Below are 25,072 nucleotides of genomic sequence, written 5' to 3'. Positions count from 1 at the left end.
CTCAAGAACAACACGGGCAAGGAGGTTTGGTAATTATGTGTAGAAACTGTGACTCGTTTCCACTCAAGGCAGACATGTCTGAATTGGGGCCAGAGCTGCACCCCCAGACATGAAGGTGCCTGGAGCAGGATGCTTGTGTCTGGGGGGGGCAGTGGGGAAGGAGCAGATGTGGTGGGGTGCCCATCAACAGATCCTCCACAGGAACAGCATTGTGACATGCAAGAGAAGGATGCAGGGTTTCCTGTGAGGACCACCGTGACAAGTTGGGTACAGGATGGCTCTGGGTTCCAGCCCTAAATAAGGACATGGGGTACATCCGCCACATAGATGGACACTCGTCTTCCTGTTGAATGAACTAAGCCCATCACAGACAGCCAGAGTCTGGGATTTCACACATAATGAGTTCCTGCAGTCACCAAGGTCACCAATAAAGATGGAAAGTAGGGAGGTGGGTACCAGTTGATGAGTCTAGGGACTGTCCACAAGTTGGGAGCATTCTGAAGAGAAAAGACCGTGACAGTTGGGCATGTTATTTCTCCTCATAGCTTGGACTGGACTCCTGCTCGGCTGTATTTTCAGTTAGTATCACACTGTATTATGTGTGGGGTGTGTGACCCACTGGAGTACGGACTTGAGGGAGTCTGTTGGGTCTCATTCCACAACGTGGATCCCAGATGCCAGGCTTCAGCCTTGGTGCAAACACCTTTAGCTGCTGAGCCATCTTTCTGGCCCGGTGTTAACACCACACACACACACCTACACAGCATGTATGTAGGCGTCGTGATTGCCTGACACCTGTCACGACCATACATCGCATAGCGTGTATGTGGGCCTCGATTGCTTGGCACTGATGGAAACTGGAGGGAATCCCCTGAAACTGAAGTTAAACGGGTTTGAGTCTCCGTGTGGGTGCTGGGAATCAAACCTGGGTCCTCCGGAAGAGCAGCCAGTGTGCTTAACCACTGAGCCAGCCATCGCTCTAGACCCTTAATATGAATTTGTTGGGTTTCTTTTCTTTTTTTTTTTTTTTGTTTTTTCGAGACAGGGTTTCTCTGTGGCTTTGGAGCCTGTCCTGGAACTAGTTCTTGTAGACCAGGCTGGTCTCGAACTCACAGAGATTCACCTGCCTCTGCCTCCCAAGTGCTGGGATTAAAGGCGTGCGCCACCACCGCCCGGCTTTCTTTTCTTTTCTTCTTTGAGACAAGGTCTCACTCTGCAGTCCTGGCTGGCCTTCAACTCAGAGACCGGCCTGCTTCTGCCTCTGCTGGATTAACGGTCTCTGTGCTTCACCACTGTCCCGGTAACCAGCACGTTTTTAAAAAATAACCTTGTTACAGTTTAAAGTAGTTTTGTATGTGTGACTTGGTTCTCTCCTTGAGGTCTGGGAATGGGACTGTGGTCGTCAGTACCTTCAGTCACTGTGGCAGCCACACTCCCAAAATGGTTTATACAAGCACAACCCAGGTGTGGGAAGGAGTATTCTGGAAAGCAGTCCTAGGTTAGGGGAGCTGCTGTCATTTCAGGAAATTCCCGCTCTTCTGCGTAAGGGCTCTGGAGCGGGCTGCTAACACCACTTGAGACACATAGGCAAGACCTGGCCAGTACTCCTGTAGGAAATGACGGGCGGACCCCGAGGCTTGGCGTCAATATTTAACTTTAATGTGCAAATAAATAGAAAAAGAAAACTACATTCAAAACAGCTGCGAAGGGAGGTCAAGGCCGGAACATAAATTCCTCAAAAACGTTAAGGAGTGGCTGCCCAGAAGCATGCGAAGGTGCCTGGCCTCCTTGCTGGGGAATGGAGGCCCAGAGGGGCCTGGGGCTCGGGGTCCCCATGAGCAACGCCCTTCTCTGGAAACTAGGATGTGCTCAAGGTGCCCGTGGATCCCTTGTGAGGCACGCAGTTGGGCCTGGGTAGGCACATCTGCTCCCGGGTGCCCAGGCCCGGGGTCAAAAACCGGTTCAGGAAACATGGAGAACAGGTGCTCTCTGGAACCTTGGGTTTGGCACAGCGATGGGAGCCTGCGGAGAGCAGCTGCTGGACAGCGGGAGGTTTGCGGGCCCACAAGGAGGTCTCACCCGTGGAAAGCCAGGGGAGCTGCTGCTGCGAAAGTCACAACCACTACGAGCGCAGGAAGGAATAAATACTTGTGCATAAGCATCTAGAATTCTGCGGGAGGGGCTGCCCGTGCGGGACCCCCGCCGTTGCCCAGGGTCTGCGCTGTACTGCAAGAGCTACATACAGCTCCTGCTTGTTTGAGGTCAAGCTGTGACCTCGGGCTCAAAGTGACTACGGCCCTGTTGGGGCATCACACATGGGGTGGGGGTGGGGTTCACGTGCTGGGGCCTCTTCCAGCTGCTCACGGTGACGCAGGGCGACGGCTGTACTGCACGCGGTAGCGCGTCACAGGCAGCCCGTGCACGTGCGCAGTCTCGCAGAGCGTCTTGCAGGGCACCATGTCCTCTTCCTCCTCACCCATCAGCCAGTCCTGCACCAGCCCTGCAGCAGCCACAGTCACATTGTCCTCCAGCCAGCGGCCGTGCCACTCCTCGAAGTGGCGGTGGTGGCGTAACAGCACTAGGGGCTGCAACTGAGGGAGAGTGTGTGTGTGAGTTTCTGGGGCTGGGGTGCAGGGTGGGCCCCAGATATGCGGTTCATGGGCTCAGAGTGTGGGGGTCAAGGGCTCAGGTAGGTGGGTGTGGATGCAGCACCTGTTTGGCACGGCACAGCGTCCCGCGTCGGTACATGTAGTCCTCAGAGTTGACAACGAACACCATCTTGTGTGTGCCCAGGCGGAAGCGGCAGTCCACATCGCAAGCGCTCTCCACGCCCATGAGCCGCTTCCACGAGCTCTTGGCCTCACCGCGCAGGGCACGCACCTGCTCACACTGCCAGCGCCGGAATTTCTTCAGGTTCCTGTGGGGACAGGGAGGGGACTTGCGGGCACCGGAAGACCAGGCGACGGTGACTGCCTAGCATGCGTTTGTTCTCCTACTCTCCATTTTCAGAAGCTTCTCTCAGCAAGGCTGATGGCTGCCCCTTTTGCTCCCTGGGGGTGGGGTAGCCTCCTGGCGGCCCAAGATATACCCCCTACACCTCCCGCATCCTTGTTCCATGCCATATCTCACTGCACACCAGGCACTGGTAGGTGGCACACGTGGGGCCCTGTACTCACCTCTGCAGGAACACCGGCTTCAGCAGGAAGCCCTCAGTGGGCGAGTTGGATGCACCCTCAGTCCCCACGTACTGCTCCACATAGCGAGCCAGGTGCTAGGCATGGGACAAACACACCTTATGAGTCCCCTGGGATAAGGTGGCCCACCTCTCATCCTGGATCCCAAATCCTAAGAGTTTGTACCCAGTCCCCAAACATAAGGAGGCCAGACACGGCTGAGGGGCTGATGCCTCCAGCTAGGGTTCTGCTGTGACTCTGGGTCTGGGACCTGCAGGCGCACCTCCGTGGGGAAGTCCAGGCAGCTGTCGCACGGGGTCTCACCAAAGAGGACAGTGCAGGGCAGCAGGGTATAAAAAGGCTGGGGTGTGGCTCAGAAGTGGAGCCCCTGCCTAGAGCCTCCAAGGAAGAGGGACCCTCAATTGAAGAATTGCCTCCATCAGATCAGCGTGTGGACATGTCTGTGGGGGCCCAGTACACTGTGGGCAGAGCCACTCCTCAGCAGCTGGAACTAAGTTGCAGGATAGTAAGCTCCTGCCTGTTTGCCTAGATGGACTGACTGCGGTGTGGCAATGTAAACCCAAACATTCCTCTCTCCCCCCCTAGCTGCTTTTGGTCCTGATGTTTATCACAGCAACAGAAAGCCAACCGGGACAGTCTCCAAACTCCATGGAATGTTTCCTCCTGACGGGGGAAGGGAAGAGGGCAGGGGGTGTATGGATGTCTCTTCCTTAGAGTGTTGCCTGCATGGGGAGCCTGTATGTGTGGGGCAGGGAACTGCTGGGGAATAGAGGCTGTGGGGAAGAGGGCTTTTGACTGCAGCAGGCAACAGGGATAGCCTGGTCTTCAAGGAGGTATGGGTATGTGCCTTCAGGTCTAGCCTGGACTCCCTCCCTCCTCTCTCCCTGTGCTTAGCCAGTTCAGCCAAGGACAGGAAGGTGTGGCTACCAGGGTCCTCACATTTCACATCTGTCTAGAGACTGTGGCTAAGAGGAAGAGTGGAGAGAGGCCTGGGGTGTGGGTGTGTGTGCGTGCACATCTTGGGACCTACGTGTGACCTCATTTGCAAGAAAGGCCCTTTCCACATGCAATCAAAGTGGGGCTGTAGAAGGTGGCAGTCTTCATTTTTATGTTCTGTTTTCCAGCACCGTGGGTGGAACTCAGGGCCTGGCCCATGCCAGGCAAGCGTCCACCACCAAACTACAGCCCCAGGAGCTCTTGTAGACCAGGCCGGCCTCGAACTCACAGAGATTCCCTGCCTCTGCCTCCTCTGCTGGGGTTAAAGCTGTGCACCATTACCTGGCTAGGGCAACTGGAGCCCTCAAAAGTGGCAGAGATCACGAGGGGCCTCTTAGCGCTTCTAAGGGTTGGGACCCCAGTCATCCAGAACAAGAGGGTATGGCTCTACTCTTGCAATGTCTTGGCCTGTGGTCACTTGTGTGTGCTCAGGAAGTGAGTGTTCACACTGAGTGACAGGCACACAGGGACCCTGGAAGGTCCCAGGAGGCAGAGGAAGGGTCCTAGTGACGGCTTTGGGCTTACACGGGTGTGTCTTTAACTGTAAGCAGAGTAGGAGATGAGGCCAGGACTGTGCTACTGTCATCTGTGGTGTGAGCGTAGGCGGGAGGAAGGCTGCAGGGGCAACCTTCACGCTGACCCCAGACAACGGGAGCAGACTCACCTGCACCTCCACAGGGTCCTCTGCCTGTGCCTCCTCGGTGTCCAGGAGCTCTATGGTCATGATCACCTGTCCTCTGCGCTGCAGGAACATTACCTGGGGAGGTGGTCATAGCCTGAGCATTCATCACCTGCCCTAACACCCTTCAAGGTGCTGGCACTGCCCTGTAGGAGGGACCCAGCAGGCGCTACCACCATTTCTGGCCCACAAGTGTGGTGACAGTGCCCCTGGCATCCTGCTCAGTGTCCAGTCCTCTCCCAGTGGCCTTGCCTTTAGCCCCAGGCCACCGCACAAGCCTCTCACCTTGAAGCAGTTCTCATCGGCCATGCAACGCTCTGCCTTCCACTGGTAGCTTGTCTCCCGGGCAGCACGGACACAGCGGGACGACAGGTTCCCGCCTGCTGCCCCTCGCTGCTGCTCATTCAGGTACAGCTCCACCACCTTCAGACACACGTCGTCGCTCACCAGGTGGTGAAGCTGGCAGGGAGAGAGCAAGGCCACAACTGCCACCTCCTGCAGCCTGCCCACCACCCCTGGAGACACTGGCCCCAGCCACACACCCCAGGAAACAAGTCTGTGACTGGGGGCTAGGGGTGTGAAGACTAAATCACATGGAACAAATGACAATCTTTTTTTTTTTTTGGTAGGTAGACCAGACCAGATCAAGTCAGACCAGAGCAGACTAGACCAAACAGCAAACTGAGGGAGAAAGCAGTGCCTCATCTAAACCTTCCTCCCAGATGTGTGGGGAAAAACAGTCGTTTTACCCATTTTTATGAAGAACATAATACAAAGAAAGGTCGGCCAGGTCGGCAGGACTTAGGTGCTACTTGGTACCACAGGGATGATGGTCCAGATCTACCCACCCACCATCTCCACAAGGACAGGACAGAGGGAACAGGAATGCTGCAGACAAGGTAGGCACAGTGCCTGCATGGTGGCCCTTCGCCAGCCACTACAGGGATTTGACAGCCACAGCTAGCGCCGTCCTCCTTACTCAATTTCATTATTTCCTTAAAACAGTTTCTAAGTCTATGAGAGGGTGAGTGTGTGCGCGCATGCACGTGTGTGCGTTTACACTTGTTCACTCGTACAGGCCAGCGGAGGAGTGGATGACAGCCGAGTCCTCCTCTATCGCTGTCTGTCTTACTCCCTTAAGATGGATTCTCCTACTGGACCTGGAGTCATCTGAGAGGAGGGAGCCTCAGCTGAGAAAATGCCTCTGTAAGAACAGGCCGTAGGCCAGCCTGTGGGCATTTTCCTAATTACAATTGATGGGGAGGGCCCAGCCTATTGTGGGTGGTTCCACTCCCGGGCTGGTGGTCCTGGGTTCCATAAGAAAGCAGGCTCAGTAAGCTAGGGGAAGCAGCACTCTCCATGGCCTCCAGGTTCCTGCCCTCACCGCTTTTGATGATGAACTCTACATGGAACTCTAAGCTGAAATCTGATCCTTTTCTCCTTGGCTTGTTCTGGTCTTGATGTTTCACCACAGCACAGTAAAACCCTAAGACAGGAGCTGCCATTCCCAGCTTCTTACAGCTTGTACGACTGAACTGAGGTCTTCGTGTTTGCACACAGCGAGTACTCTCATCGAGTGAACCACCTCCTCAGTCCTAGGAAAAGCTTTGACAAAAGGGCCTGACCTGGTCCAGTCATCTACTGCCAAGAATAAGGCTGCTGTTCCAGGGGCCCTGACACTGTGCATGCAACCCTGAAAGCTGTGTTTCCCACTGCTGTGACAGGGACAGGAAGACTCACTCCTGGTACACGGAGGAAAGAAAAGGTGCTCAAAGAGAAGGGATAGAGGGACCATGACAGTTGCTGGCTGTGATGTGGTGGGGTAGGGTGGGCTGAGAGCAACATGGGTGCAAGACAGGCTCTCTGGCTTCCCCTAGTGGTCACAAGAGGTCAGACCACAAGCCACTGAGGAAGTGCAGCATGAGCTTAAATTAACTAAAGTGGATCCAGCAACCAGAGGTGGGGACAGGGCGTGGCCTCGCTCACCACTAGGAGGCACCACTGCCGCATACCAGGGCAGAGCCCATTGCAGAGGTGACTCAGCCACTCAAGCCCAGAGGTCACTGCGAGGATGAGCCACTTCCACATGGCTTGAGTCAGGGTGGGGAAGCTTTGCTCACAAAAACCCACTGAGAGGTCCCTGGAGATCTGGAACTTGTGTGCTTTTCCTCTAAAGTCCTGGGGCCCTGAGATGGATGGCTCAGTGGGTAAAGGCATTTGCAGCCAAGCCTGTTGACCTGAGCTGACTTCAACCCCCAGACCAGTGGAAGGAGAGAACCAGGCCCTGCAAGCTGTCTTACAACACACACACCGTGGCTCTCGTGTGTCCAGACCAGACACACATATGTAAAATGAAGAAATACTGGAAGGAAGCAGCTTTCTAAAGCACTTCTGGTACTGACTCAACTCACAAGAAGCACACTCTTCCCCAGAGGGTACAGCTTTGTGTGGGGCTCTCATTTTGGATGTAGGAAGAGCTGGGGTGCAGGGGCTTAGCCTTAGAGACAGTTAACAGTGTTAAACGTTATGAAATCGTTAATTCTGTTGTGTGAACTTCATCTCACTGAAACGAAAGGGAAGACTTGCTATGTGACCAAGTGTTGAGAAGAACAATTCCCAAGGTGACAAGTACAGAGGGTGGGATAAAGAGATCCCCAGCCTGCCCTGCCCGGGCCAGCCTCACCTGGCGAGCAATGTTTTGCACCAGCTTATCCATGGTGAAGCCGATGTAGGCATGGATGGTGAACATCTCGCGGAGGGTGTCCTCATACTGAGTGGGGTCGATGCTCCCCTCCAGCAGGCTGCGCACCATGTCCAGGAAGGCCGGGTAGTACTCCTCCAGCTCCACCTCACCTAGAGGGAGGGGTCGGCGGCTTCACTCACCTGCAAGGGCAGCCCAGACTCTCTAGGGACTCTCCAGCATAGTCAGGGCCCTGGATCCTCCACCACCCTCCACCAAGGAGGCCTAAAGGGGCAGAGGCTGGCCCAGCGCCTGGGCCCTGATGCTCACTGGGCTGCTTCAGGCGCAGCTCCATGGCAGGGTCGGCGGCCTTCTCGCGGCGACCCTCACACAGCAGCTGCTCCCGCTCCTGCTCACGCCGATGCTCGAGCAGCTGCTTCTGCGCTTGCCGGTAGATCTTGAGCAGGCGTGCGCACAGCGTCTGGTGCAGCCGCAGGAAGAAGTACCAGTTGTTGTTTGCAAAGAACAGGCTGTACACGTCGTCCAGGGCCTTGGGAGGCTCGGGTGGCGTGTCCGCTGGGGGCTTCTCATCGGCCGGCCGCCTGCGCTCGGGCTCCCCATCACGCTCGCGCTCATCTGCGGAGTCGTCAGAGGCGCCAGGGCTCTGCTGCGAGAAGAACAAGCTGGGCAGAAAACGATGAAGCAGCTGGCGGATGGTGCCCTGGTCCTCCTTCTGGATGGCTGGCTGCCGCTTCACATAGTAGCTGATGAGCGCAGCCGCATCCTCCAGAATCTGCCGGTCCTCGTACACGAAGATGAGGTGTGGCTCGCTGGATGGTGCACTCCGGCCCTCTGAGTGCTGCTCCTGGTGCTGCAAGGGTGACAGACATGCCAATCACCCCAGCCCCATCTCCAGCCCAACAGCCTCCTCAGAAAGCATGAGTGGCGGCCGGGCGGTGGTGGCGCACGCCTTTAATCCCAGCACTCGGGAGGCAGAGGCAGGCGGATCTCTGTGAGTTCGAGACCAGTGGTCTACAAGAGCTAGTTCCAGGACAGGCTCCAAAAAACCACAGAAAAACCCTGTCTCGAAAAACCAAAAAAAAAAAAAAAAAAAAAAAAAAGAAAGCATGAGTGGCCTTGGCAAGTAGGGTACACACCCTGAGTAGCTGGAGGCCACTCGCCCACCCTCCCTCTTCTCTCACAGGTTAGAGGACTGCAATGAGATGATGAGCTTCCCATAAACCTGGCCATGGATGAGGTCTCCCCGGGGGAGGCCAAGAGCATACCAGGGGCCCTCACCATCTGTCCTTCAAAAACTCAGCTCCACTCTACAGGGCTGGAACTGCACTTAGCAGTACATCCCCCATAGCCTTCCTATCACCCACCATCATGAAGCAAGCTTGCGCCTGTCCTGCTCCTCGGGCAACAATAGCACGGGCACCTGCCCCAGGCCTTTAGAGACCTCAGTCCTCTGTTAGTCTACTCTCTGACCAGGCTCCCTTCTGCTGAGCACATGCCTTAGAGTGTGCTGGCTGCTCACTGTGTTGCCTTGTAGTGCTGTTCCCAAACCTAAAGGTCACCACTACTTGCCCCTCCCCACCCAGGTGCCACCTCTGTAAGTAGCCATCTTCTGGGGGGCACCAACTCCAGGCACTGCATGGAGAGGCAGACATATCTGAGTTCTGGGGACACTCTCTTAGACAGGGAGCTTTTAGGAGTGGCCTGGGTGTCACCTCAGCTCACTGGTTAGTGCATGGTGAAGCTCTGGGGGTCCCTCAAGTGCCATCTGAGGCAGGACCCAGTTTACCAGCACAGGTCTCACCAGAGGTCAGACACTCATGGCCAGAGTCCAGGTGGGCCCAATGCCCCACCAACCAGAGCGCCTCACACACCCTGGGCTTCCCCTGGCCTCCCAAATCCCCTATTTTGTTTATGTGGCGGTGCTTTGCTCCATTCGTTGTTGTTGTCACCTTGACACAGATGAGAGTCACTTAGGAAGAGGAAACTGGATGAGGGACTATCTGCACCAGACTGGCCCAGCCCATCAGGCATGTGGGCGGACCCAGCTCACTGTAGGTGGCACTACCCTAGAAGGTTCTGGGGTACAGAAAGCAGGCTGAGCAAGCCACGGGGAGCATGCTAGTAAACAGTGTTTCTCTACCTAGAGTTCCTGTTCCAACTACACCAATGATAGACCTGAAGGTTAATAAACCCTTTCTCCCCAGGTTGCTTGTGGTCATGGTGGTCACCGCAGCAACAGGAAGCATTAGGGCAATGCTGGAGTCTGGATGCCCTGGTCCCAGTTGGCAGAGCCAACTGCAAGGTGAATGGCCTATGAGGCTCACGGATAGCTGACCTAATGATGGCTTCCTAATTGGTGCTATTGGTAAGTGGGGCAGGCGGAGCCTGAGTGAGGGTGGTGGGTACCCAGGTGATACCTCGGAGGGTTCTTGTCTGTGCTCCTCTCCCTTTACGATGATGCTGCCAACTTGTGAGCGGTCTAAAACAGAGGAGCTAGGCAGACAAGCTGAGGTGTCCCAAACTATGAGCCAACACCAACCTTCGTCTTGTTGAATGGCTTCTCTCAAATGCTTATCACAGGGATAGAGTCTGGATACGAATATGTGGACCCCTCAACAATCTTTTCCCCATGTGTTGTCTCAAATTAGGCAAGTGCTCTACCCAAGCCACCACATCTGCCCTCAAAGGTCACACTATGGAGGCTGGAGCTAAGAGTGCTTCATCTCCTTGCGGAGGACCTGAGCTGGGCTTCAGGTAGCCCACGGTCAGCTAGAACTCCAGCTCTAAGAGGAGAATAAGCCTCTGGCCCCCAAGGATACCTGTACTTACATTCACTCTCATACAAACCGAAAACTCCATCTGCACAGCAGAGAAGCCCAGGGCAAAGTCTAGCAGGCAGCAGCCTTTCACACCCCAGTCCCCACTGCAAGGCAAGGGCTCTGCAGGCCAGGGGTGAGGTCTCTGCCCAGGCACCTCACCTCGTCATAGACACTTTCGATCTCATTGAGCAGACTCTTGGAGCGCAGAGCCTTGGTGTCATTCTGCTTGAAGTTCACGGCCTGGTGGTCCAGGGACTTGAGGTACGCCTTCTCATACTGCTCGCGCCAGATTTTGTTGAAGCCCTGCTGGGCCTCCCGCCACTCCTCTTCCTTGGCCTTCAGCCTGTGGGGAGCGGAGCTCAGCGTTGATACATGCCTTTAACCCCAGCACTTGGGAGACACAGGCAAATGGATCTCTGTGAGTTCTAGGTCAGCCTGGACTATAGAGCAAGTTTCAGACAGCCAGAGCTATTACCCAGGGAAACCCTGTCTCAAACAAAACAAAACAAAACAAAAAAACCCCAAAAATCCAAAAAAAACCCCAAAACAAAAGAGCACAGAATGGTGGTGCAGGATGTCATTCCAGCACTCAGGACCTAGAGTCAGAAGGCTAGCCATGGGCACATGGTAAATAAGTCCAAGCCTGGGCTACATAAGACCATATCACCTAAACAAACAAACAAAACCCCAAAACCACACAGAGGGAATGGGAGGGGCAGTAGTCCCACATAGCCAAAACGGCTACTTAAAAAAAAAAGATTATTTTATATGTGTGCATGCCTGGTGCCCCTGAATTACAGACAGCGGTGAGCAGCCATGTGGGTCCTCTGGCTGCTGAGCATCTCTCCTGCTGCCTACTCAGCTGACAGCACCGTCAGGAGACGGAGGTTGGGGAGGTCTGTGTTTTATAGTCACAGTCTGCCCTTCACATCCCAGGAGTCAAGCACACCTAAGCAGGAATACATAGCATGTAGACTACCACCAGTGTTCTAAGTCACCTAGGGGTAACGCCTAGGCATGGACAAGGTGTAGGCTTTATGTAAGCACTGAATCAAATTCTAAAAGGGTCTGGAGGGTCCCAGAACCACCCCCAAAATGAGAATGCATATCTACACCTGAAGACAGATGTGACCACAACAGATGTCTGGGAGTCTGGCTGTCAAGACTCTGTTCAGGACTAGAGTGTGGGAGAGGTCAGGTGACACCATTGGTCAGGAACCCTAGTAGCTCCGAGTCAGGGAGGGAAGTGGAAAGGAGGGACACCTTTTCAGAACAACAGGCACAGCGGTGACAGGGTTCCTCTTGAGGCTCTCGATGACTTCGGGGGCCTTGTCACCATAGATGCGGTGGATGGCTCGGCGCTGGATCACCTCTGATGTGCCGCCCAGGCAGTCATCCAGGCGGAGCTTCTCCTGGTCCTCAGGTGCCATCCTCGACAACTTCTTCTGCACGCTCTCCAGCACGCGGATGGTGGCCAGGTTGGTCTCCAGGACAACGTCTAACTGCAGGGAGGGCCAGGTATGGTCAGCACTGGGGCCTCAGTAGCTGTGCGAAGGTGATCGTGGTGGTATGGTGGGTGGTCAGGAGCTGTCAATGGAGCCCGTGAGCATGGGCGCCCACCATGCACACCATGTAGGGAGGATGCAGTTACAATGATACAGCAAGTGGTACATACCACTTCACGGGGTGCCTGAGCACCATAGTGCCTACCCTGTGACATCATTTATACTTTCTATTCACTTGCTGGCTTTCTTAATGATTTATTTCATTTTTAACTTTGCACCTATGTGTAAATCTGTGTGTGGGTATGTGCAAGTGAGTGCAGTACCTCTGGAGGCCAGAAGGTGCTGTTGGACCCCGTGGAGCTGGTATTACAGGAGGATGTAAGCTGCCCAAAGTGGGTCCTGGAACCTAAACCATGGTCTCTGCAAGAACAGTCAGCACTCTTAACTGCTGAGTCCTCTTTCCAGGCCCTTGTTCATTTTCTCATCTTTCAGAGGCAGGGACGCAGGCAATCCTCTTACCTTTGCTGCCACACAAACTGCGTCTGTCTATCTGGAAACGATCGTGCAGTGGAGGATGGGACAGAAGGGAGTGCACAGGAGGAGGGAAGGGCAGGCTGAGTATGACTACTGATTATTAGAATAGCAGAGAGATCAGGGGGATGTGTGGCTCAGGCCTCGACTCCACCACTGGTAGAACCTTACTCATAGATACACTCAGTTGCACACACACATTTTTCACTACAGTTTGATCACCATCCCCTCCCAAACTCACACTGAAGTTTAGAGGTTGGTGTGGCAGCATTAACAGGAAGCTGCGCTTAGCACAGGTCCATAACCCCAGCACATGAGAGGCAGAAGAAGGAGACTTGTGCATTCTAAGACAACTTTGTCTCAAACAGAACATAGGACTTTGAAGAGGTGCTTCAGGCACAGGCTGCCCTCATGGGTGGGCGGCACTGCTCAGGAAGGGGGAGAAAAAGCACAATTGGGCTCCTTTGGGTCCCTCCCACTATGGGATAGATACCAAAGCCAGGCTTCACCACTTCCCAGCAGCTGCCTTACCCACAGGAATCGTGGCATAGCACAAAGACAGAAACACATGTACACAGGACTGTCAGGACCTGGGGCGGGGAGTGTGCCCGCCCCCATCATCCTAGCACTCAGAAGGCTGAGGCAGGAGGATCACAAATTGTACACCAGCCTATGCTACAAAGAGAGACAGTTTCAAAAGGAAACCAAAGGCTGGAGAGCTGGCTGCTCTTCCAGGGGACTGAGGTTTAATTCCCAGCATCCACAGGGTGGCTCACAACTGTCCAGTTCCAGGGGATCCAGTAGCCTCTTCTGGCTTCTGTTGGCACCAGACACATATGGTGCACAGACCTACATGCAGGCGAACACCCACACACAAAAAACAAAAATAAGTAAATCTTAGAAATAAATAAAACGGAATCAACAAGAAGACATGTGAATTTTGGGATAGGAGGGGTGGTTTCTGTCTGTCCCCAGGAGGGACACTCAATGAGGGATGAAAGCTCAATTTCAGCATCAATAAAAATAAAGCTAACAAAGTTTTAAGTTAACTAACCCACTGTCTTTAGTTGATTTTTTAAATCTATTTTATTTATTTATTTATTTAAATATTTATTTATTTATTATGTATACAATATTCTGTCTGTGTTTATGCCTTCAGGCCAGAAGAGGGCACCAGACCCCATTACAGATGGTTGTGAGCCACCATGTGGTTGCTGGGAATTGAACTCAGGACCTTTGGAAGAGCAGGCAATGCTCTTAACCTCTGAGCCATCTCTCCAGCCCTTTTAAATTTATTTATATTTTATGTGTGAGTGCTCGGCATATAAACCTGTACGCCAGAAGTGGGCACCAGATCTCATTATAGATGGCTGTGAGCCACCATGTGGTTGCTGAGAATTGAACTCAGGACCTCTGGAAGAGCAGCCATCTCTCCAGCTTCCACTGTCTTTAGCTGAAAGAGAGGGTAGTGCTGTGCTGAGAGCTCCACAGCTGGCAGAGCTGGCCAGCAAGGGGCTCTGAGTGGCAGGGGAGAGAGACTTCGGTTCTGGGTTGCACTATGAAGACACTGAGCTGGGGAGAGAGGGCAGGCAGGACAGGCAGGCAGGGGTGTAGGTGGGTTAGACATGTAGCTTCACCTACCTCAAACCTCTCATCCTCACAGCGATGCAGCTGCTCCTCATAGGGTGTCTTCTTGGAGCTGACAAAGGTAGAGTCTTCAGACCAGGACGGGAAGGACACCCATGTGTCATTCAGAACCTGGCCAGGGAGAGGAGTGTCAGTAAGCATGCTGGTACAGACGATGAGCAGCTACTTCCCTCTCTAGCTGCTCCTAGGCAAGCTGCAGCTGTGGTGCTGAGCACACAACAGTGTCTCACAGCCAAGCACCCAGCACGATGGGCTTGAACCTTCATGCGCTGGGTGCTCTGTCTTCAACAACTTGGCCTTTGTCCCACAAAAGTAGCCACAGGCCTGCTGTCAGCTAGCAAAGCTTTACTGACAAACACAGCAGTGGACGAGTGTACTTTTCAGTACTTTACAGACCCTCAAACTGTCTGGACTTCAGTCGGATTCCTGAGTTCCCTCTTGAGGACTCCAAACCTGACGAGAGTCACACTGAACACATATGGTGTCCTGGCTAGTTTTATGTCAACTTGACAGAAGCTCGAGTCATCTGAGAAGAGGGAACTTCAGTTAAGAAAATGACCTCCCAGACTGGCCTGTGGACAGCGGCTGACCTCCTTGCAGATGGCTGTCCTCCCGCTGCACTTGGGCTGCTGGTAGGTCTTGGGAAGTGCCCGATAGCTGGATCCAATTCGCTTACAAGACGCGTAGTCAATTTCTCTGCTAATGCCGTCTCCAGAGCGGTCACTCATGGGTGGCGCAAAGGACAGCTCTTTCACTCCCAGGAAGGACTTAAACTGTGCGAAGAGCTCTGGAAATTTCCTTCAAAGACAGATAGAAATTGTAAGTGGGCACTGCCTCCTGACAATGACCTAAAGTCATGAAGATGGCCCTGTGCGTGTGCAACTTCAAAGACGGTCTGATTCAGAACTCGATGCTGGGAAGGGAGGAGGGTCCACCCCCTCTTACAGCTACAGATCTTGCCAGCTGCACTAGACCACAAAGCACAATGAGAATAACCTCTGTGGGCCCCTGCCTTCATTTTCTGTCCTCTAACTTAAAAACAAAAAAACAAAGCGGGGGGAGGGGGGCTGGAGAGACAGCTCAGCAGTTAAGAGCACCGGCTGCTCTTCCAGAGGATTCAGGTTCACCCACATATCAGCTCACAACTGTCTGTAATTCTAGTTCCAGGGGATGTGATATCCTCACACAAACATGCAGGCAAAACACCAATGCACATAAAATAAAAATTAATTAAAAATCAAAAAGAAACAAAGCTGGGTGTAGTAACACAGCTTTAATCCCAGCAGATTAAATCAGGAGGCAGAGGCAGATAGATCTCTGTAAGTTTTAGGCCAGCCTGGTCTACATAGTGAGTTCCAGCATAGCCAGAGCTATGAGAGAGACCCTGTCTCAAAGAAAAAGAAACAAACAAGCAAACAAAAAACAGAAGGGAGGGGCTGGAGAGATGGCTCAGCGGTTAAGAGCATTGGCTGTTCTTCCAGAGGTCCTGAGTTCAATTCCCAGCAACCACATGGTGGCTCACAACCATCTGTAAATGGGGTCTGGTGCCCTCTTCTGGCCTGCAGGTGCACATGCAGACAGAACACTGTATATATAATAAATGAATAAATAAATCTTAAAAAAAAAAAAACAAACAGAAGGGAAAAACAAAACAAAAAATACCAAGAGCTCTGTGGCCAGTAAGTCACCTGCAGAGGTTCACAGCCAACTATGCCTAAGCTACAGTCTGGAATGTTCTAGGCTAGAAATGAACTCATTTAAGCTATTCAAACAGATAGACGCCAGTCTTGCCCCTTGAGCCCTGACATCAGTCCTCCAGTTGCTGGCTGTCCCCTGACCTGCTGCTAGTCATCCCTCACATGGCCACAGGTATCACTAAGCTCCCTATCCTGTGCTGGCGTCCTGGGGCAGGCTGTGTCGGCCTCCCTTGCACTGTTCCCTAGGTGACTCTGCTGACTGGTCCAGTCTCAGGAGGCTGAACCTGGACTCCAACAGCAGGAGCCTAGGGTATCACACACGGCAGCCAATCAGCCCATGGACTGCGTCTGTAAATAAAGCTTTATTGGCACACAGCAGAACAGAGAGTAGCTGTGTCCACTGTGGCTATCTTCCTGGGTGAAGTCTCCCTCCCTCATGAGGGGGACCCCTCCCCAAAAGGCCCCTGTGAATTCATTCTCAGAAGTCAGGACAGAAGTAGGACACATGTTAATGGGACAATTTTACAGCAACTGACATCCAATGCTACCTAAAATTCTGTTAATTTTTTTAAAAAACTAAGACCTTTAAATTTGAGTTTTGTGTATTTTACTGTTGTAGGGAGGGCACGTATGATGTGAGGTCAGTGGACTCATCACCTGCAGGAGGGCAACTTGGACAATATGCGCAACACAATATCAATACTGTAAGAACTTGAAAAAAGAGAGAATATCACTAAAATGTGAACTCACAACTCAGCATACTACAGACACAAGCTGTACTGGGAGGGTTATTACCAAGAAGCTGCCTTTAATGCCACTGCCCAGCATCCTGCAAGGGAGGAACTGTGTATCACCAGCCCCCAAATATCCACATCTACAACCTTCAGATCACACATCATAAGGTCAGAGCCATAATCCGAGAAAAGGCACTGTCCATACACAGTGAACAAGGTCACTGGAGCCCAGGGACTGTCAGCTGTTGTGACCACCTAGCAGTAGGCGTAAGGAAAAAGGGCCAGCCAAAGAAACCCACCCTTGGCCCTGAAACCAGAGCCAGGGAAAGAAACCCACCCTGGCTCTGAAACCAGTGCCAAAGAAACACACTTTGGCCATAGAATCAGAGTCGGTGCCTTGGCCCCAAAATTAGAGCCAAAAGGTTAACAAGGACCACTGAAAGAAACACACTTTGGCCATGAAGTCAAAGCCAACTCTGCTCCTCACCAACTAAGCAGAAAACCAACTAATCCCTGAGCAGAGATCTAGCCAAGCTGAGCTCAAGGGACTGAAATCTGACCAATTCTTACCTTGAAAATCTTCCTGGAAAAACTCCGCCCCTGAGTAGCCTTATATAAACCCTGTTCCATTTGCTGCTGCCTTTTTTCCACCCTGGCAGAGGCAGCCACTCTCCTGGGTTCTTCCCTCCCAATAAACCTCTTGAATGAGGTTTGGGAGAGACCTTTCCCCCAAACCGAGCTAACACTTTCGCTGGGCAAACCTTCCCCTAGCAGAGCAGAGTCCTACACTGTGGCACACCACAGCTGTAACAACTGTAACAACTTGGCTGGGGAAGCCTCTCCTGCCGCAGCAGGGCTGTCACACTGGGGAAACCTTTCCCTAGAGCAGGGCTGTAAGCTGCTATGGTACTGTGACCTGTGCTGGTCCTTGGCTCCCGCCTGCCAGGGTCCCTTTCCACCTGAGCTGCAATACTCACGCTAGGGACCTGCTTTAAACAAATGTGAGCCTATCAACAATAACTGGGGAACAACTTCAGCCAACCAATGAGGAAAATGACAGGTGGGTCAGGGGCTCACTGCCAAGTCTCAATCTGAGTTAGCTTCCTGAGACCCACATGGTGGGAGAGAACCCAGACAAGAACGTGTCCTCTGGTCTTCACCTGTGCACACATAGGAAACAAGGCAATGTTTAAAAGAAATGCACAAACACTTCCCGGCTCACTTCCCTGGGTCTATGTGTGGGATGGGTGGAAGCCACTCACCCCAGAAACGGGCTGACAAGCTGCAGCAGCTCAGAGCCGGACACCAGCTCCTGGTTGAAGAGCGCAATGCAGCGCAGAAAGTTCTCATACACCTCCTGGCTCTTCAGCACCCTGCGCACCTGTGGGAATACGGAGAGTCTGAGGCTAGGGATACTACTGCAGAAGCTGATGTATATGTGTGCGTGCAGGGCGTGGATGTGTATGGCCCTGAACTGTTTGGGAGAGCTCTGCAGCCTACGCTGTCCTCTCCCAGGCACTACGGCAGCCTTGCTTCCGGACCCTGTCGTCAGGAAGCGGTTGTGCCTGGAAGGATTGGCTCTCGCTCACCTTATCAAAGAAGGAGAACTCCTGCAGTGTGCCGTACTTCCCCACGGCAGCAATGGACAGGTCTTTGGTGCCCCGGAGCTTCATCTTCTTCTGCAGAGAGAAACCCTCAGCTTAATGGTGAATCCCTGCCACAGGCAATGTGGGGTACACGGAACCCAGGGAAGCACCAAATGCAGTTGGCAGGGCCCTGTCCCCAGGACCCCAGGTGAGGTCTGCTGCCCAGCATTAAGATGCTGTTCCTGCCTTGGCCCAGTGTGATGTGGGGGTTGGGGAGCAACTCAGGACCTGAGGAGAAGCAAGCCCACAGCAGCACCCTGCCAGATCTGGGGTCTTAGATTCCTGCTATGGCTTATTTTCTGCCGACCTGAGAATCGAACCTGGCGCTGAGCACACTTGGAAGGCTGTGGAGAAGATCTGGGTCACGGGCATGTGCAGTAATGGTCTAAGCCCCACAAGAGCAAGGGAGGGCACAGAGCCTGTACATGATTGAAGGGGGGGGAGGGGGGGATATTTATGAACCCAGGGTCTCATGCATGTGCAGTTAAGTACTAGGGAAATAGAATTCAGGCCTCACAAGTATTACGCCAATGCTTACAGGGGAAACGGAACCATGGCATGGCGCATGTTCTGCAGAAACAGGGAAATAGAACCTAAAGACCTCCTGCAAGCTTGGAAGACATGGGCTGGGAAAATGGCATTCAGAGCTTTGCGCATGAGCGCTCTCAAAGCGGCACTCACTCACTATGGGAAATATAACCTAGAGCTTTGAGCATGTTTACAGACATGGACTGGGAAAATGGGAAGCCAGGGCCCCACATGTGCACGGACTGGGAAAATGGAGGTCAGGTCATTGTGCAGGTTGACTGATACTGGGGAAAGGGCAGGCAAACACCGAGGAAACAGAACATGGAAACTGCGCATGTGCACTGGAGAAACTCGGAGCAGGGGCATGCTCAGTAAATGTTAGTGCTGTATCCTGGGGCTTCAACTCAGCGACCTGAGAAAGCACTGGGCCAATGAGCTCAGTTCAGCCTTCCTTTACCCTGGACTTGGGGACACAGACACTGTAGCTCCTGTCCGTCCTGTGGGCCAGAGGGTGACCAGAGGGCAGGGAGGGGGCAACACCATAGGCATACTGGGTCGGAGCCAGGTCTAAAGCTGGGTGCAGACACTTGTCTCTAAATTGGTCACTGGGACAGGGGAAATAACTGCCTGTTGCACGCTTGAGGCTTTCAAGTGAGTCTTAAGTTGTCTTCTGATCTCTGAGACATGTCTCATTTTCATTCTTCTCTCTCTCAGACACACAGATGGATAAACCAGACTTGGACCTGCATTTGACCCAAGCCCATGGCATGAAGCATCCTGCTGTATAGCCATCCTCAAGAGTGGGGTAAGGGTGAAAAAGATGGACATGGTAGGAGACCCAAGGGCAGCCTGAAGGGGTCCCACTGGCCTGTCCAGGACAGTCTGGGAGTCAAGATACCAGTAATAGTAATGAATTGCGACTTGAGGTTGACACTGCTGCACATAACTAAATAAACAGAATGCCAAAAATCTTTATTACTATAGAAAGACAGCTAGTGAACAGAGCTAGGACTAGAGATCCACCATCACGGGGTGATGAGCGGGACAGGAACTGTTGTCAGCCACCTTCACTCCTCAGCTGTGCAGTAACCAAACCATACAACTGCACATTTCAATTGCAGCCCCACCTACGAAAGAGTCACGACAGTGAAAAGGAGAATCAACAGCGCGCCACGCCTTTCCTTCCAACTCCCCCTTCCTCCTCACAACCTCAGGGCAGGAGAGCGGGTGAAGGAGCACCAGGGCAGTGGCCGTCCTTTCTAGCAGCTAGTCTCTGGCCCCGGGGGTCCCCTGCTCTTGGGCCTCTCCATACCACTCCCGTCATGTGCAGCAGGAACCCACACATGGACAGTTACCTTGGCAGGAGCAGACACAGGGCGCAGGAGTGAGGGCCGTGAGCGCTTCTTGCTGTGTTCCAGACTCTTCTCCTCATTCTTCTGTACGCTGTTCATCTCACATGGCCCACTGCCTGTGAACTAAGGACAAAATGCAGGAGGTGGTCAGACTGGAGGAAGGGAGATGGCCCATGTGGACATGTACACATGCATTCAATTCTCCTTTGCCATGTAGCCCTGGGAGGCACTGACTGCCTCTGAGTGGTCTTATTTTCCAGGGCAGAGATCAAGTATACTTGATCACTGGGTGAATGTCACACACAGCTGCAAGAAAGCTTCCTGTGGGCTTGGGAGCACAACTGAGTGTGTCCAGGTACATGGCCCCTGGTGTTGTCTACAGAGAACACAAAGCATTCTAGGTAGGGGAGAGGCAGCCGCACACAGCCCCAGCAGCAAAAGGACATCAACAGCAGCTGACGTCATCCAGGTCAATAGTGGGGGCTTGGAACCAGGTTGTGGATTATTTGTTTTTTTTTTTTTTTTTTCGAGACAAGGTTTCTCTGTGGCTTTGGAGCCTGTCCTGGAACTAGCTCTGTAGACCAGGCTGGTCTCGAACTCACAGAGATCCGCCTGCCTCTGCCTCCCGAGTGCTGGGATTAAAGGCGTGCGCCACCATCGCCCGGCTTTTTTTTTTTTTTTTTAAATATTTATTTTATTTACTTATTATGTATACAATATTCTGTTTGTGTGTATGCCTGCAGGCCAGAAGAGGGCACCAGACCTCATTACAGATGGTTGTGAGCCACCATGTGGTTGCTGGGAATTGAACTCAGGACCTTTGGAAGAGCAGGCAGTGCTCTTAACCACTGAGCCATCTCTCCAGCCCCTGGATTATTTGTTATGCACGACAGAACATGCTTAGGAAGTGGCCTTGTTCTGTGCTGGATTGTGTGTGGGGAGGGGGTTTAGAGCAAGTTTTTTGGATCTTTTGTTTTGTGGGTTTTTTGTTTATTTATTTTTTTTGGTTTTTTTGAGAGAGTTTTTCTGTGTAGCTTTGGAGTCCTGGAAATTGCTCTGTAGACCAGGCTGGCCTTGAACTCACAGAGATCTGCCTGCCTCTGCCTGGGATTAAAGGTGTGTGCCAATACACACAGTGGTTGGAGCAAGTTTTAACCAACGGACAGGGCAAGGATGCTCCTCCTCCCGGAAATCATAAAGACATTCTAACACCACTGTTCCCCACTCCACACCACCATGGGACCTAGACATACAGACGACTGTGGGCAAATGAAGTAACTGTGTACCCAAACAGAACCAACGATAGCAGAGCGCTGCTGCTGCTGTGGCAGGTTAAACACAACACAAGGGATAAAAAGGAAAACAAAGGAGAAAAACCACAAAAGGCAGAGGCAGCAGAAAGCCATTTGCTACTGTTTCTAAGACTCAGAAGAGCACTGGACAGCAGGCACACAGTACTACTCTGCAGACACATCTTAATGGGATCATCTCTGGAGGAAAAACTTATTTGAGAGGGGAAAATTTTTACAACACTAACTTCAGTCATGGTAAGACAAACCCCCTAAGTCTAACAGCCAGGCGTGGTGGTACGTTGCTGTTATCTTGGCCCTGAGAAGACTGAGGCAGGAGAAGCACCAGTTTGAAATAGTGTAAACTACATAGCCAAACCCTATCTCAAAATAAATAGCTCAATTAGTCAAAGACTCCACACTGTTCCAGGAATTCCAAGTACAGTGGTATTTCCAAGAATTCTTCACTGGAATCCTTAAAGCTCCAAACTTCCAGTTCTGAAGAGGCAGGTGAGGGCCGGAACAGAGTGGTGTGGGCTCTCAAAGGTGACCTGACGCTTGACAACCAGCCTGGCTTTAGGGCATTCAGCACTGCTCGACCTACCAGAGCCTACATGCTCCTCACTCTAGCTGTTAATGTTCTTTGCCTGACAGACAACAAATCAGGGCTGCATGGCCTCACTCACACAGGGTCTCTGGCCAACGGGCACAGCTATTCATTCTGTAAGTGAGGTTTTACTGTTTTGCAGCCAGTCCATTCACTCTGTAAACAGTCCACTTTGTAAGTAAGGTTTTACTGACAGACAGCCACACCCATTTACTCTGCTGAGGTCACAAGAGGCTGCCTATTTTCAAGCTACTAGAACAGGGCTGATTCTACACTAAGGCCACTTGGGTCCGACTGGGTCCTGAACAGCCAGATTTAGTAAGGGTGACAGCAGTTTATCCCTGGCTTAAAACGAATAATGCAAAGGTCTGTAACCTCTGCCTCGGTGTACAGGACAGCTCTCCACACGCCGCACTGACTGTTATGTCAGAGGCCGGGACACTGTGGACTCTCAGTCACAGCAGCAACAGAGGAAGAAGCGCAGAGGACAAAGTTTCTCCAGTTCCACAAACAGGGACTGCTGGTTCCGGAGTGTTTTTTGGTTTTTTTTTTAATTTCCAAATTCTTTTTTTTTAAAGATTTATTTCTTTATTATGTACACAGTGTTCTGCCTCCATGTATGCCTGCAGGCCAGAAGAGGGCACCAGATCTCATTATAGATGGCTGTGAGCCACCATGTGGTTGCTGGGAATTGAACTCAAGGACCTCCTGAAGAGCAGCCAGTGCTCTTAACCTCTGATCCATCTCTCCAGCCCCGGAGTGTTTCTTTTGTATGTTTTTCAAGACAGGGCTTCTCTGTGCAGCCTTGGCTGTCTGGAACTTGCTCTGTAGACCAGGCTGGCCTTGAATTCAGAGATCCACCTGCCTCTGCCTCCCACACAGGAGCTGTTCCTTTATTATACAACTGTTATTCTTGTTAGGCCTCAAAGAAAACCTGGATGAATGTTAACTGAGGCGCCTATTTAACACAGCCAGTACCTGTCTTCCAGAATCCTCTGAGCACTTCCCTCCCAGGTACTCTGTCTCTTCTCCCACTCTTGGCACCCCCACAGCCACGTTCAATCTGGACCAACCACTCCAGATGCCTCTGGCTCTGTTCTCCCTCATAGCTACAATAAACCTTCTCCTCCACCCTCCTGGGAGTGCTCATGTCCACGTTCTTCCTTTTTCTCTTCACCTGGTGAGGAGACACACACGTGTGCATATATACATACAGACTCACAGACCAAGAGGCCCAGGAATGGCGTCACCCAGGTGTCAAAAGACTGCATGTCCAAAATGTCAAGTTAGAAAGGGATCAGAGCCCCCAGGGCGAGAAAGGCAGAGGAGCGAGGACTCTAACAGGCAGTACCGGCCACGCTGAGAGACTAGTGGCCAGTGTCGGCTTCACTATGTTAAATAGGCACCTCAGTTAGCCATTTGTCCTGGGTTTCTGCTTATTAGTACGTAGCCCTTGGTGGCCTAGAACTCAGATATCCACCTATCTGTGCCTTCAGAGTGAGGGATTAAAGGTTTGCACCATCAACCTGGCCCAGCAGACAAGCTGTTTGGTGTTTTTGGCTTTCCTGTGGGCTAGGATGGAACCAGGGCCTCAGGCTAGCTACTAGTTGAACTGGCTACTAAGCCCATTTCACCACTAGCCTAGGGGGTCAGAATTACCCATACAGTCTGCAAGACCTTAAAGAAGTAAGACTTATGTAAGGGCTATGAGCCCCTCAGTTTCAAGGTCCACTGCTCCCTGACTTTATCAATTCCATGCTATCAGGGGTAGCTCAGGGAAAGGCAGTGGAGGATGACATAGGCTCCCAATTCCAAGGGGTGCTGAGAAACAGCCATGCTGCTCAGATGCAGCACCCATATCTAGGGACAAGACCCAAATACCATTCCTAGTTTGAGTAGCAGATGACAGGAAACTACCCTAACATGTATGTAATCTGCAGCCATGCCTTCGGGGCCCTGGAAGTGACACCCCTCTCCTGCATATTATTATGGGGTCCAGAGGGAGTCAGAATTCTCCTGATAGGAATGGGGTACCATGGTATCCAGATGAAGTGTTCCCCCAAAAGCTCATGTACTGATGGCTTTGTGTGCTCATCTGGGAGGTGCTAGAAGCTAAGAGGTAGGGCTTTGCTAGAAGGAGATGAAGGTTGTCAGGCCCAGCAAGTCCACTGTTTGGTGTGTCTGTGGAGCAACCTCTGCCACCAGTCCCAACTGGTCCCCACTGGTTCCCACCAGTCCCTACCACCCTAAGAGTCTCTCCTCACAGCAGGCTGAGTCCAGGGAAGAAGGACAGCAGCAGAGACCTATGGAACCATAAGCCAAGATGAACCTTTCCTTCAGGCTTGCCCAGTGTCTGTCACAGTGACATTAGAACAAGATTAATAGCCACGATGTCAAAGGGACCCTTGCTGTGGAACAATGGTCTTGTACTCTGTCACTTGTACTGTGTTAATAAAATGCAGATAGTCAGGAAGTATAGGCGGGGCAACCAGGCAGAAAGTGTGGGGGGGATAGGGGACAGAACAGGATGATGAGAACAAGAGAATTCTGGGAAGAGGAAAGACTCAGTCTGCAGTTGTCACTCAGATGCAGAGGAAGCAAGATGAGAATGCCTTGCTCATAAAAAAGGTACCAAGTCACGAGGCTGACACAGACAAGAACTATGGGTTAATGTAGGATGTGTAAGACTTAATAAGAAGCCTGAGGTAATAGGCCAACCAGTTTATGATCAGTGTGCGTTTCTTTGGGATTGAACGGCTGTGGGACCAGGCAGAACAGAAACCTCTGTTAACAGATCCTCATTAGAACTTCTAAACTTCAAAGAGAAACAGGCAGACAGGGACTCAAGACAGCAAAAGTGAGGAAGGGTCCTAGTCTCCCTCCAGGCACACTCAAGAGTCTCTAAGTCTGTGCAGCTCTGATGACGTTGAGTAGAGTAGTGCTGCTCACCCCGTGGGGACATTCAGGGAGGCGATGACAGGGACATGCCTTGGCAGTTTGCTCCGGGAGTTGGCAAAACACTTACAACCTGAAGTGAGCCAGCAGCTCACGGTCTCACCTGAGTGGACAGATGTCTCAGATCTGAGGAGGAAGCAAGGCCTGAAGGCAATGTACAACATGGCTCTGCCTGAGGCTGGAAGGCACGGA

At 52.3% G+C, this 25,072-nt stretch overlaps 1 protein-coding gene across 4 annotated transcripts in view; it reads right to left on the bottom strand.

The window, feature by feature from the left end:
* Positions 1 to 1,644: 1,644 nt before the first annotated feature.
* Nwd1 (NACHT and WD repeat domain containing 1) overlaps positions 1,645 to 25,072 on the bottom strand; it is a 131,814-nt gene continuing 108,386 nt past the window's right edge. For 3 of the 4 annotated variants that reach the window (XM_057752605.1, XM_057752606.1, XM_057752608.1), the window contains 14 exons: positions 20,033 to 20,152; positions 18,093 to 18,182; positions 17,766 to 17,884; positions 14,663 to 14,870; positions 14,067 to 14,183; positions 11,653 to 11,891; positions 10,549 to 10,732; positions 7,880 to 8,420; positions 7,553 to 7,722; positions 5,155 to 5,328; positions 4,855 to 4,947; positions 3,177 to 3,271; positions 2,713 to 2,917; positions 1,645 to 2,591 (listed from right to left, as the gene is read on the bottom strand). In XM_057752605.1, coding sequence (XP_057608588.1) covers positions 2,361 to 2,591; positions 2,713 to 2,917; positions 3,177 to 3,271; positions 4,855 to 4,947; positions 5,155 to 5,328; positions 7,553 to 7,722; positions 7,880 to 8,420; positions 10,549 to 10,732; positions 11,653 to 11,891; positions 14,067 to 14,183; positions 14,663 to 14,870; positions 17,766 to 17,884; positions 18,093 to 18,182; positions 20,033 to 20,152 — 2,586 coding nt within the window. In that variant the 3' untranslated portion in view covers positions 1,645 to 2,360. Of the gene's footprint in view, positions 2,592 to 2,712; positions 2,918 to 3,176; positions 3,272 to 4,854; positions 4,948 to 5,154; positions 5,329 to 7,552; positions 7,723 to 7,879; positions 8,421 to 10,548; positions 10,733 to 11,652; positions 11,892 to 14,066; positions 14,184 to 14,662; positions 14,871 to 17,765; positions 17,885 to 18,092; positions 18,183 to 19,624; positions 19,805 to 20,032; positions 20,153 to 25,072 lie in introns of those variants that run through there. The other variant, XM_057752609.1, reaches the window with a different exon arrangement.

This window comes from Chionomys nivalis, chromosome 20 (assembly GCF_950005125.1).
Source record: "Chionomys nivalis chromosome 20, mChiNiv1.1, whole genome shotgun sequence".
Lineage (NCBI taxonomy): Eukaryota > Metazoa > Chordata > Mammalia > Rodentia > Cricetidae > Chionomys > Chionomys nivalis.
The sequence above is the reverse complement of the archived record's forward strand: the minus strand, read 5'-3'. Positions and strand labels throughout refer to the sequence as shown.